Raw genomic sequence first — 13669 nt, 5'->3', positions numbered from 1 at the left:
TCTTTGCCAATTTGTAGCAAACACGTCGTTACCGTTGACATATGTGGTGTCCGCCACATATGGAGTATTTATATGGAATGAAAAATAATTATTTTTAACCCTGTGCCTATTTTAACGAATAAAATGTAGTTGTGACCCTTGGGATGGTTCGGTGCTGAAGATGTTTAAATAACTGTTTAAATTTTTTAATAAAGTTTTTCAATTTTAAAAAATTTAAACATTTAAATTATAAATTGAAATGTGGCAGAAAATGTATCGAAAATGAACGAAATTAAATAGAATGAACACCATAATAATTCATTGAGACACCTATGTTTCTTGGCCTTTGTTCATTTGGATTTTTTTATTAAATTTATTACATTTTATAAATTGAAATGTATTAAATTTATAAAATTCATCTATCCCCTCGTGGATCAATTGAGCAGTCAGTGAAAAGCTCCTCACACAAAGGAGCCTCAGCATCTAACTGCGCGTCGCTCGTAATGTTCCAAGTCCCTCAGCTTCACTGGTTCCGCCTCTTTCCTCGAGTCCCCCGTCCTTGCTCCCGCCTCCCGTGCGCCTAAACCGTCTACCTAATTATTCATGAGCCGCGAGCTCGGTCGTCATCACGTCCGGAGGAGTGTCCCTGGCATCGCCACAACTCCAGCGTGCGAGTGTGCGTGTGAGCGGAGCGCAGCGCAGCACACGGCGGCGGATGCTGAAGCTGCGCGCACCTCCTAGAAGATGCTGGCCGAGGAGTGACGGATGAGAAGCAGCGCGGCGCGGACCCTCAACTCCCCCCTCTCCCCCTTGTGTCCGTCACCGGGGAGAATCGGACGCCTGCCGTTCCCACGACAACTATAATGGGCTGCAATCTGTGCACTTTACAGAAGCGCGAGGAACACTACAAGCTGCTGTACGAGATTGCACAGGTGAGCTTGCTGTTGCGGCGAAAAAGAGAGATGGAAGAGCGAGTGAGGTTTCTCTGGTGGCCAGCAGATGTGTTGGCGCGTAATGAAGCTGATAGAGTTGCTGGTGTGCAGATCATTTATCCTGCTGGAGGGGCCGTGCTGAGGGAGCAACTTTTGTTTCTTGGAATAACACCCCGAGGCGTGCGGGAACATCCCTACGGTGTCGTCGTGCAAATTTGTCACGCTTCACTTCGGGGTGTTTGAACTTTTTCCTCCAAGGCCCGCATAAATAATTTTGCTGTCTCCAGTAAAAGAAAAGAAAAGAAGGGAATTTACTTCTTAAACGTGAATCGCGATTGAGCAACTGCTACATTACCGATTTTTGTTCATGGTGATAAGTTTTGGGGACAAAAAACAAATAAATGCATTATATCTAAACTTAATTTTTATACTTCCTATTTTGGGGGGCCATTTTTAACCATTGATTAAAGAAGTCAAATAATTAATTACTTTGTATTTGAATATCAGATTAAAGCCTCAATGCCTTAATTGGTCCTTTTATTTCTCTTTTGGCTTGCGACAAAGAACATGACACGTAAAATAACCGCGTTTGTGCTAAGCTAACAAGGGAACAGTGAAATTTAGTAATTATGAATGACTGGTTCATTCACTTTGTGTCTTCTAAAAAACTTGAATGGCGGTGTGGTCTAATAAAATTACTTTATAAGTCAATGGAGATAGTTGTTTTACGCACTTTTGAGGACAATAGGTCAAAGTGGACTTGCTAGGTTTTCTCTAGACAGCTAATCCAATATTTTATGCATGGCTACTGACAGCTTTTTCATATCCAATGCAAAATAGCGGCAAAATTGTGTGTGTGTGGTTATGCGTGATACATCACCGAGCACTCACCTCCCCACCTCCGCTACCGCCGTGTTCAAGTGGCAGGCTAATAACTGTGAAGCACCCCGTTCCTTTGCCTTTGCTCTCTTTCTCCGTAACGCCTGCCTTCACGCCGCTGTGATCGTGGCTCTCATTAACCGTTTTATACAACGCATTAATTAGACGTGGAAAATATCCCGCGCGAAGCATCCTCGTGAGTGGATGCGGAGGCGGCAAACAAAAGATGGCTCAACCGCTGCCTGCGTGTGTGCAACTTGACACGTTGCCAAACTGGAGACAGCAGTGGCTATTGTTGTTCACTTTGGAAGTGGCCACCCGACTGTTGTTATATTTGGAGGAAAGGAAATGTTGCATCCATAGATAATCTGTTAGCTACGCTATATGAATTTGAGTATCAAGATAAGACATTGGTTTGCTAACTGACTGAAATTCCTTCTCATTATTCTTCGTGATTGACGGATGGATTTAAATTTAAACTCGCACACATTTGAAAAATAGAGATAAAACAAGCTAGCCTGGCTGCTGCTTGTCTGGCAACTATATCAAAGTCACAAATACCGTATTTTCCGCACTATAAGGCGCACCTAAAAACCTCCAATTTTCTCAAAAGCCAACAGTGTGCCTTATAATCAGGTGCGCCTTATATATGGACAAAGTTTTAAAATGGGCCATTCATTGAAGGTGCGCTTTATAATCCGGTGCGCCTTATAGTGTGGAAAATACAGTACTTTAATTAGTATTATTATTTATTAATAAAATTAATATTAATATTTAGAGACATTTCAATTTTTTTTATTTTTTAAATTGTGAAAGACCTCACACACACAGTCGAAAAATAGAAAGAAGCGATAAAACAAGCTAGCCTAACTGCTAGCTTGTCTGGCAACTATGTTGAAGTCAAATACTTTGATCAGGATAATATTTAGAGACATCCCACAATCGTACCTCGCTTGACCAGTCCACATTTCTATGCTTCCAACTTTGTGGGGACCATTTTGGGAAAGTCTGATTGCCCTTACCCAGCGTACAAAGCAAGGAACTCTCGAATGACGAAAGAACTTCCCAGAAAAATGTAATACGAAACCAACTCCCTATTACTCCCCATTTTCCGGAACCTTTCTCTATATTATAGAGCAAGAAAAAAAGCTTGGCATTGGGGGAGCATCTCTCCTCCTTAGGAATGGAGTGCATCTTCTGCACAGTGTGCTAGCAAGTAGCCTTTTGTGGTGGACCGGTGGCGGAGATTAGCTCCACGGGGTGGGGGTTAGGCCGAGCGGGCAGTTTGCTGTTAGAGGAAGCTCCCGGTCGAGTGTGTCCGCCCGCTGATACGCTGAGCCGCTTTACACGGCAGTCACAACATCAGCATCTTCTCTCTGATTGCCCACGGTGAGGGCTAAAGCCTGGAAGACGCAGGGGGATAAAGATTGTGAGGAGAAAGAGACCAAGCGAAAAAGATACTCCAGTCAGGTCAAGGGCTGGGACAATTCTCTGCTTCCAATTTTGTGAAAATGCTTTGTGAAAGTGTTGTTTCTTGACCAGGGGTTGTAAAGACAAGTGTGACCAACGTTCTGGTCCAATGTTCTTGTGATTGGATGAACTCCCACAGGCACACGTCACATCTTGTAGAAAAACTTCCCCATATGAATCTGTCTAGTCTCCGAATCAAAGGCATTTTTCTTCGGTCTTGTCTTGGTCTCAGACAAGGTGGAGTCTGGATTTTTCAGGTCCAGTCTCTCCAATCTAGATCGTGTCTTGGTCTATCATTGATGTATGACTTGATGAACGCTTAACAAATCTTGTTGGTCTATTTGTCTGGCTTCAGATGGCTTCCTACTTGGCTAGTTTTCAAAACAGAGACTAATAGAAACTGTTCAAATATTTAAAAATGAAATATTGAAATGTAATATTAAAATATAAATGATTTTATTTATGAAATTGTAAAAACGTCTTTTTTTTTTGTTGACTTTGACACCTGTGATCCATAGACACTTGTAACAGCACCAAGTTCTCGGATCAGGACCGAATTCCTCACTTTTCCAATTGTCTCAGTTCCTACCATCCATCTATTTTCTTCTACTCGGTTAGAGAGGCACGTCTACCCCGGCCGAGTTCCTTCAATGTGTAAATGCAAATGAGGCAGATGTGGTTTTGCCGGTGTCACAGCGTGACCAACCGCCGCACGATTCGGGGAGCAGAAGTCGGTCACGGCGGTTGCTTCCCCCATCGCCCCCCCGCCCCTCCCCTACACACCCACAGCCAGTTTTGACACCCCCTCCTCTTTCTCATTCCCTCTTGCCTGACCCTATGAGCGGTGGGAGATTTATGACTTTCTGGCTCCATCCCATTGCCTCCTCGCTGTTCTCAGAACCGTGGGTGTTCTGCATGGAAGCATGTGCACCTGCAAGGAGGACATTTTTTATTTACAGCATTGGATCAGCATTCCCGCATCGATTTAAAGACGCATCTTTTGTAAAACCGCGGTTGGACTATGTTGGGTCCACCAAGCGCCATTTGATTCCAGCAAAACTTTGTGTGTGGGTATTCTGCCGTTTTGCTATCCTGTCATTGACTCAACGTCGTTATCGACCAAAGTTTATCGTCTCGACCGCACAATCAGCCTGATTTCCTTTCTCTGACACTTTCAGCTAAAAACTCTTTTTGATTGGCTGTCTGCTCTGGCTCAGCTTTATCCCGCGAGTGTCACACGTCTTCTCTGAACTAGCGAAACTCACTGATGTGTGTCTTTTTAGCCTTTAATTAGCAGCATGGCAGATGTTGATAATCCCACGCTTTAAACTCGAGAGATTTTTGCATCACATTTAATCGTCTGAAATGTCTTTGTCGCAAAATCTGTTTCCCCGAAAGTATTCAAGTGCACTTCTCAAGGTGTCACAACTTAAATAGATGTGAGCCAGGTCATTTATTTTCCAAGGCTGAGCTCGCTACCTGTTCTGCATCTCGCCGAGCCGACTGTTATAAGTCTTATTAGGTGAACGGGGGCACTTCTGTGCTGCATTTGAAAAATAAATGGGGAGGAAGCTTCACGGTTCAATGAGGCACAACAGTCCCTGATAACTTGCTGGTGCATGAGAATGAGACTTATGAATGAGGACTGAATGGATCGGCATGAAACCGCAGTTGGAATACACAAAACTCCTGGTAATAGTCAAAATTGTGAAGAACTGAAAAAGTATTTATGTGCCTAAGAGCTAAAGATAAGTTTGACAGAAAAAAAATGCAAAAATGATTCATGATTCTCAGGAGAGTCAATTAAAAACCTGCAGAGTTGAATCCATTCCAGGATTCCGATTCATTTGTATTTCAAAACAATGGAAATAACTGACACCTTTTATGAAGTGAAGCCACAGATCTCCATCTAGACACAGAAGTGAAATCAAGCACATCCAGCATGTGTCGGAGAAAACCTCAAGAGTGCCTCTGTGTGTGAGCGAGAGATTATTGTGTTCTTTCAAGTAGCAGCAGATGTGAAACTCTTGGACCGGAGAAGGTCCAAGGGGATCTCGCCGGACCTGCTGCTTGTTCATATGTCACCACTGGTGGCCATGTGTGTAATGGATATGCATTCCGTTAAAGGTTGGGAAGCAATCACCTGCACCAGACGGCACGAATCGGTCTTGCCGGTGCTCGGTGGATGATCGCTTCACGGTTCGGTTATCGGTGACGACTTTCATTTTCTTGCATCCTCAGCAATGCCATTAAAACTTGAATCGCAGAATTTGCATGGACATATGTAAGCTTACAAAGCCTTTAATCATGTTGTAAAGGAATTTTTTGCTACTACCTTAGCGCTATCGTGCCAGATGGTAGTTTGACTACAAAGCTGCGCGATGCGATGAAACAACTCGGTAGGCAGCGAAAAAGCCAAATAAAGGACTAGTTTTTGAAAATACACACATTTTTCTACCCCCTTGACTTATTAAGATACTTTAACAGTAATAACTGAAACTAAATCCATTGAATCTTGCACTGCATTTAGCCCCGCCCCCTTTTTGCTCCACCCTCGCAACCTTCCTGACGGTTAGCTCCAAATGTTGTCATCCATCTTTGGTGTCCCATTATGTCTTTTGAAGGATGTCTCTCAAGCACTAAAAGTGATTGCTTGAGTGAAGAGCGAGCGTACTAGAAAGGAAAGAAACGCGCCGCTTGATTGATCTGCAGTCCATCGACAGAGAGAGAGGAAAAAAATGTATCGGCACCGCTTTCTATCCATTGGCAACAAACGGACATTGTTTTTCGAAGCCTGCCGACAGATGGTCACACATAAAATTATTTGCGACGTGTATTTTTATTTTTGTCAGTCTTTGTGCACTTTAGCTTACAGCCTCAGGTCACATTGGGTTGATTACAAAAATAAATTTGATGGCTTCAGCTGGCTTTGGCAGCTCTGCACGTAAAAATCAAACCATTGTCTTTAACTCGACAAAATCATGCTTACTCTTGGCGATTTTTGTCTTTGACGAGCTCAAGGCTGAAGTGTTTACGTTTAAACCCTAAATCAGTGGTCCCCAACAACTGGTCCGCGGCCCGGTAGCGGTTCGTGGACTATTTGGTAATGATGAGAAAATGAAGCTTCATGAACCAGTTGTTGTATTGTTTGACTCCTCTAGATGGCAATGTTGGTTTAAAGTGAGTGCCATCTAAGTAAACACAACAACGGGTTCATGAATCATCTTGAAGCTTCATTTGCCCATCATTACTATTTGGTACCAGGCAGCACGGGGAGACAACTTTTTTTTAATTTATTTTATTAATTAATTTGTTTATTTATTTTTTAAATATACATTAACAAAGGCCTTGTATGGGCAGATTCCGACGACATTGCCACACACAGATGCTGCAATCTGATTGGACAAAAATGTACTGCAATCTCTCCAGCACGGGAAGACCTCACTAGTGGAGAATACCGATCCTTCAAAGCCGTGTAAATAAGCTCGGGATGTTATTATCCAAAGGTGCATTATTTACCTCCTCACGTTGAGCCTGCCCGCTAATACTATTCCGCCACTTAGCCGGCTGAAGATGCCAGCGCCGCACTACTCTTGCGTAAATCGCAGCCTCACGCTGACTGTGTAATTGGATATTTCATAGTCTAATCGTCTGGTGGAATTGAAAAGCGCACCAATACCCAGCTAACGTCAGACGCCTGTACGCACACGAGCAGACATGAAGTCAATGACTTTTTTTATCAGCCGGTGCACTAAATCTCGAGCCGAGTGGATTGAAGAGGGGAGCTAATGATGAATTGACCTTTTTCAACTTTCATCCTTTCCTTATCTCAATAAGAACCCGGCTGACCTTTCCAGCCACACATCAAGTTGGACTGACACCGCCCGACCGAGCTCATTCCAACACTTTTTTTTTTTTTTTTTTTAATCCCTCTGCTACCTGTGAGCGCATCCCCCCTCCCCCACCCCAAACAAGGCGTGACATACTGTTTTAGCCTTCCCTGTTGGAAGACTCAGATAAGGGATGATGGAAGCGCCGGGGTTATCATCTAAAGCCCCGCTTCCCGCTCGCCCAAGTCTTCCATTTCGAATATCTCGTTAATTCATCGGGGGGTGGGGTGACATCAGTGTGGCGTCACCTGTGAGTAATGCACGGACCTCCTGTTCTCACGCGTGCCACCAAAGTTACTCCATAAGAGTTAATACAACATTCCCTCGGGAGTTGTCGTTTTGTTTTCTAACGCCGTATTTATCATCCTCAAATTAGCACCGCTAAGTATGTTTCTGTCTCCTCGCTTGTTGCCGACTGACTTATCTGCACCTTGCAATAGGTTTTGCGTCCAACCCCCCCAAAAATAGCTTTAAGATATCAGCTGCAACACCTGCGCTGACATTTGGAGAAATAGCACCGTGTCAGGCAAGGTGCTGCTTGCGTGATATACGCTCGATAAAGAGATAAAGAGTTCACGGGTGGCGCTGCCGATGCCTCCCCGACTCTCTTTCTCTTCCATCGCTCTTACTTTTATGCCCCTGAGACATGGAGGTGTGTGTGTGCGTGTGAGGCGGCAACGCCTGGTGTCACTCGGTAGGTCAGCGCCCTTCCCCTGAAGCTCCTGTGATAAGCTCAGCCTGCCAGGTATTTGATGAGACGGCTGACACGTATTCACACACTGACGTGGTCATTGTCTATCTGGGGACCGCCTCGATACCTTGCCTTTGTCCTACGTGCTTTGCTTAGCTTTTGAGGTAGGAACCTTCAGACGGGGTGTGAGATGGGTCAGGAAAAAAATCTGAAAATTAATAATAATGGGGACATTGTGTTTTTTTCAGTTTTGAAACTGCCTTTTGTGGAGGCCGCAGCTGTTGCACGTTTTTAATGAGCCGCAATTGCGACGAGAGCATCACAAAGGCTTTCACCATTGTCGCCCGAGATCGTCAAGCAGGCGAGCTAATTTCATTCCAGTCCGATAGCATCAGCATCTGTGTTAATTAATTTGTCGGCGCTTGGAATAAATTGCCGTAAACGTCGGCGTGTTGACGAGCAAAAGCAAGGTGACACATAACAACGCGGCAATGCGAGCAAACTATTTTTACGCGGGAATTCACAGCAGGAGACTAATGTGGTTTTTGCAAGGTTTGGAATGGCGACTGATTTCTCACCCCTGCGGCATCGGAGTCGAACCCAGCACCTCCCACGCCAGCCAGATTCTCGCACGGAGTCATATTGGCAGAAGCCAGAAGATTAGCACAGTGTTGCTCCTTAGTTGCCATCAACACAAATTTAGCCCCTCCCACCTCAGGAGAAAAACAAACAAATAACTGTAATTACCTCATTTGGTAAATGTGCCCATTTGAACTCTGTTGCTAACCAAAACAGTAGCTCCTAGTAAGCCAGAGGATTAATACGACCCCAAGTCAAGGACAACCACTTATGAGGACCTGTTGTTGTCCACAGCTCACATCCAGACACTCGCACGCAAACTCCCCAAGGTTCCACTAAAGCCCACCAGGCTCTGCCTCTTAAAGGCACATGCACATTTAAATATCTATGTCGTCCTTGTAACTTGGTTTTTGTTTTCATCTGCAATCATAGTGTGGTTTTAAAAAATCAAGTTGCAAGTGGTGTAAACGGCCTCGATCGCTGCGACTGGCTGAACAGGAAAAAAATCAAAGTGATGCTAATGAACTTGTGCAGCTGACAAGTGAAGGTCTTTGTTTGCGGAGTAAACACCACGTCAGTGAGGCCTCAGCGGACGTCCTTTCCCATCGATCGCAACGTCCTCTCGGGTAAAACGGTGACTGGGAGACAGTGGCGCGACGCAAAAATGACGAGACGGGATAATGTCAGGGGACTGCCGAGTGTTAGTCCATTAATGTCACAGACGCGTCATCAACTCAGAGCTTCGAAGACATCGGTTTGCTGATTTATGCAGCTTTGATATGATTGGCTGCGCTAAAAGATCCGCTATTGACCCCGGAGCTGACACCGGCTCAACGTAATCGTCGTTAAACACGAGCAAATTCAATGCGGGAACCGCATTTTCCTTGAGGGAGGCCGCCAAGGGGGATAGAACAGATCAATCGCGGCAATGTCCGATTTTACACACAGAGTATTTTTAACTGAATTAATCAATAGTGGAATATGTTTGGGAGTTTCTTGAAGCTCTTCCTCCCGAGAGCCGCGATCTATCAGCAGGTAGCTCGTTTTTGACACTTTGCTGTTTGACTTTCTGTCCGGGAGTGTGTCCAAGTGTGCCAAAACACCTTTTTATAGCTCCACTACATTTGCTCGCTCTTGGGAGAGACTCGCAGACAGCGTGGAAACACCCACAGTTGGGGAAAATCTATCATGCTAGCACTTCCTCAAGCTAGAAGTGAATTTGGCAGGAAGCGGGTTAGCATTTTTTTTCCTGATTTATTCGACATGTCTGCACTGAAGCCAGTCTTAAAAATAAGCTTATTGTTCTGAGATAGTGAGTGAGTCATATTAATAGGCAGCATGTTGAAACTGGATGCTAACACAATGACGTAAACATCGTTAGCTAAATCAAACTAGCTTAAAACCGCTAGTTGGAATGTATTGTAATTCTTCCACATGTGGTCAAGGATATGCCGTACACAACTGCCGATGCATTTTCAATAATTTTATTGAAAAATAGTAAGAAAAAAAAACCACGTATGGTAAGCGTAGTCATACACTCATTCACTCACACCCACGTAACTCAGCAACAAAGCCAAACACACTCAAAGTCATAGTGTAGAATCTGAAGATGGCGACTGAAAGAAAGCATCTGATTTGTCTTTTTATATTTATTATTATAATTTAGATATATTTATAGCATATTTCATTTTATATTAACAGATTGTCCTCTCCTGTTACTATCTATACACATCATGGTTGTGAAAGAAACTCCACGAAGACTGAAGTCTTTGTCAGAAATGAGCTCCGCCCCTCCCCTCCCCCTCCAGGTGTCTCTGGATTCCCTCATGCCGCAAGTGTCTCTTCATCAGCGGGTGAAGAACTCCGCGGAGAGACGCTTAATTACGTCCTGAAACTCATCATACCATGTCCATATGGACTCCCCCTTTTTCCCCGCCCACTGAGCTGTCACGCTCCCCTCGCTAAATGTTGCCGTTTGGCAGAGAATGAAATGTGCAAAACCGCGAGCGTGGAAAGTCGGCATACCAGATGTGAGCGAGCTTTAACAGGTTGCCCCCTCTGCTGTTTGGGACCAATTAGCGTTTGTCATGACACCGTCGCGTGTTTGTGCTTTTTTTTAAACACGGCTTCATTTCCACTTGCAATATGGTTCATATTTTATGAGTCTGGCTAATTGTTTCTGTTTAGCGCCTGTTTCCAACTTGCGAAAATGTTTATCAGAGAAGCACAGTTGAGCACACGCTGCGTTGCCAAGCAATTGAGCTCATCAAATTAGAAACCCTGAGCAGATGCCCTCAGCAGTCTGCCCTCTTTGCTTTCCAATGGCGAGAGCCATTTGGTCTCATTCTCGTGTTACATTGGCTCCACGTGGAGCGGTCATCCCTGCCAAGCGGGCCGCCTGAACCAACGCCATCTCCTGCCAAATGTGGACATGCAACAAAAACAAAACTTCCATTTTTCCACGTACCCCGCCGTTAGCCGGCATGTCCACCTTTCTCAGGTGGCGGGTTCTGGTTTCAGAGCTTGTGTTTGCGGCGAGGACCGCAGTTGCTCTACTTCCGAGTGATTAATCGTTTTTACTCTTGGCGGGAGGTGCGGCGCAATTAAAGCTTACAAGATAAAACGGCTTACAACACTTTGCAAACTATTAGGACAGCGAGGAAAGTTTTAGAAGGTGATTACAGATAAAGTCTTCATCTCTGCTTTTCTTCCTCCACTCTTGACCCAAATATTCCAGACTCAATTCCACTTTGTTCGTGGAAAAACATCTTTTGCTCAGTCACTCCCATCACCTTCAGCCACGATCCGTCGAAGCGAAACAAACCGACGTCCGACACGCCTGACTTCCTCTTCACAGTCGGCAAACTTTCGAGCATGATTGAAATGGTCGTATTCTTCCTGAAACGTTAGCATGCTACAATAGTTCATCGCTAATGAAGTGATTTTAGGAGTTTGTTCAGAATCGGGTCAGGTTGTCACGTTGTTCCCATGAGTATGCCAATTTGCCAGACATTTTTTTTTTTTCCCAGAAGCGCTATTTGTTTGAACACGGCTTTAAATCCCTCAGGCCCCGTCTTCGCCTGGTCTTCTAGTTTTTCCTTGGCGTCATTACCCCCCATACCTTGCGCTCCGTGCCAGAACAGCTGTCATTCCTCTCTGCCAAGAGATTCTATTTACCCTGTCCAACCGATGTCCTTGAGGACAGATAGGAAACACCGTCCGGTCCAGTTGCGGGCGTCTGGAGTCCGTTTACGCTCTCACGGGATTCAAAACGTGGCAGTTGAACAGCTGATTACATTTTAATCTTGGCCTTGCAGCAGTCTGGAGAAAGCCCGGTCCAACAATACTAATTATGCGCAGGAGCAATCGCACTGTCATAAATCTACCCCGGGATGAACGGTGGAGTAGAGGACGATATTCCCCGTCGTGCCGCTGCACTAATAATTTGATGCGAGTTTACCTTCTGGATCCAGCGTGAAGACGCTTGCTGCCACGCACGCATATGTTAGCATGTTCCCCATCAGATGCAAACACACTTGTCGGAATCTGAAAATAGTGCCGCCCTGGATCGCATCCATCGGCTCAATATGTTCAGCAACATTTCGAGCGGAATCACTCAAGAGGAACTTCCGAGCATCTTCTGCTGTTTATTTTGTGATTTACAACAGAAGACTGGTCTGGCTCACCTGTCAATCACAGGAGTGGCACATGGGAATTATACTGGGGGTCCTCGCGAGTCCCAATGAGTCCCCGTTGCTACGATACTGATGCTAATGAACGAACGAGTTCGTGCCGCAGCGGAAGAATAAATGGAATGAGTGGGAGAAGAAATGAAGAGGTCCGTTGGAATCTCCGAAGATTATTTATTGTTCATTGAATTATTTATTATTATTTATATTATTATTATTATTATTAATTAATTAAATAATTTAAATTATGCCAAAACAATTGAGTACATGGCCGTTGAAGCCTTTTCTGACAAATTCAGAAGAAGATCAGGCCTCTCCAAAATCAATTCCTATTCTTCTACCGTCTTGGTTTGCTTTCAGCCTGGTCTTAGAAAGACTTTGAAATTATTCAAAGCCAGAACTTTCTTCCAATTAGGCTCAACACACACTTGGCAGATACCAAGTTCTGCTCCAGGCAATTGTAATAAAAACTCGTGGTTTCAATTTTTTTTTTTGCACACATTGCTAGCATGCAGCAGGTGGTCAAAAAAAAAAAAAAAGGTAATGTTGCAGCTCATTTGCCGCACAAAGCTTCAGGTGGTGAAAACGCATCCCGACAGGTGTTTCATTAAATTCTGAGCATACTGGCGTGGCGGACAGTGTTTGCTATCATCAGAAGGCGCACTGTTGTCACGCCAGTTGGATTTTACGCCAGTGATGGCCAATAAAATCCTTTTCTTGTCTGCCTTGACAGTTGTCACTCGCACGTCGACCAGCTTTGATTTCCTTGTCCAAGTCAAACAAGGAGGAGATTGTTCATCTATCATGATCGGACAAAAACTCTTCCTACTAAAATCCCCTCAAGGATCTTGGAGATCATCATCAATCAATCAACTCAAAAAGATTGACTTGAGTTCCACAATCAAAGGCATCTCTGGTGTGATGAAATCACAGCTTGCTATTTATCTAATAAAGTGGCTCTTCCTCTCATTCTCATTCTACTCATCATGTCTTTCTTCCAACTGTGTAATCAGGACACAGCACGAAGCAAAGAATTACCGACAATTTCATCTCGCTTGCTTTTGTTTATTAACTGAGGAAGGCTCAGTAAGACTGGAAAGAGAGAAACGACTACAACCACTCTGGCAACCTCTTCTCCTCTCGCAAGAGACTTTTTTTTTTTTCTCCTTCTCACGAGAGACCCATCAGGGTGCCTGGAGGCAGATTGATTACACCGGCGATCCCACTCGGAAGATAATGTCCTTGGTTTTAATCGCGCATTGTGCCACGGCTTGTTACGAGGAAAAGATCAGGGACAGCAGCTTCATCAATGTCCTCTTGTGAATGCCACCAAAGTTTGGATCTTTAAAACCACTTTGTAGCTCTTCTTTTTTTTCTATCATTCTTACAGAGACATCGTAAAGTCGTTTTTTTGTTCGACATGAGCGTGACAAAGATTGCCGTTTGTCAATATTTGCGGTCAGGGGTTTGATCTATTCTAAGAATTTCTATTTACTTGGTGCCAACTTTGGATCTTGTTGATGGAACATTCTTACCATCGAGTAACATTTCGTTTCATTG

The 13669-nt window shown here is 44.3% G+C and overlaps 1 protein-coding gene across 2 annotated transcripts in view; it reads left to right on the top strand.

Annotated features, from left to right (window-relative positions):
• The window catches only part of LOC125970845 (PDZ domain-containing RING finger protein 4), a 63857-nt gene that overhangs the window by 35338 nt on the left and 14850 nt on the right, over window positions 1-13669 (top strand). Inside the window, exon 1 of one of the 2 annotated variants that reach the window (XM_049723529.2) lies at window positions 617-911. The exons of the other annotated variant lie outside the window; for it this stretch is intronic. Within the exon in view, the coding sequence (XP_049579486.1) occupies window positions 843-911 (69 nt within the window). The 5' untranslated portion in view covers window positions 617-842. Of the gene's footprint in view, window positions 1-616; window positions 912-13669 lie in introns of those variants that run through there. 2 annotated transcript variants of the gene reach the window in all.

This window comes from Syngnathus scovelli, chromosome 6 (assembly GCF_024217435.2).
Source record: "Syngnathus scovelli strain Florida chromosome 6, RoL_Ssco_1.2, whole genome shotgun sequence".
Lineage (NCBI taxonomy): Eukaryota > Metazoa > Chordata > Actinopteri > Syngnathiformes > Syngnathidae > Syngnathus > Syngnathus scovelli.
This window is presented reverse-complemented; position numbering and strand designations above follow the sequence as displayed.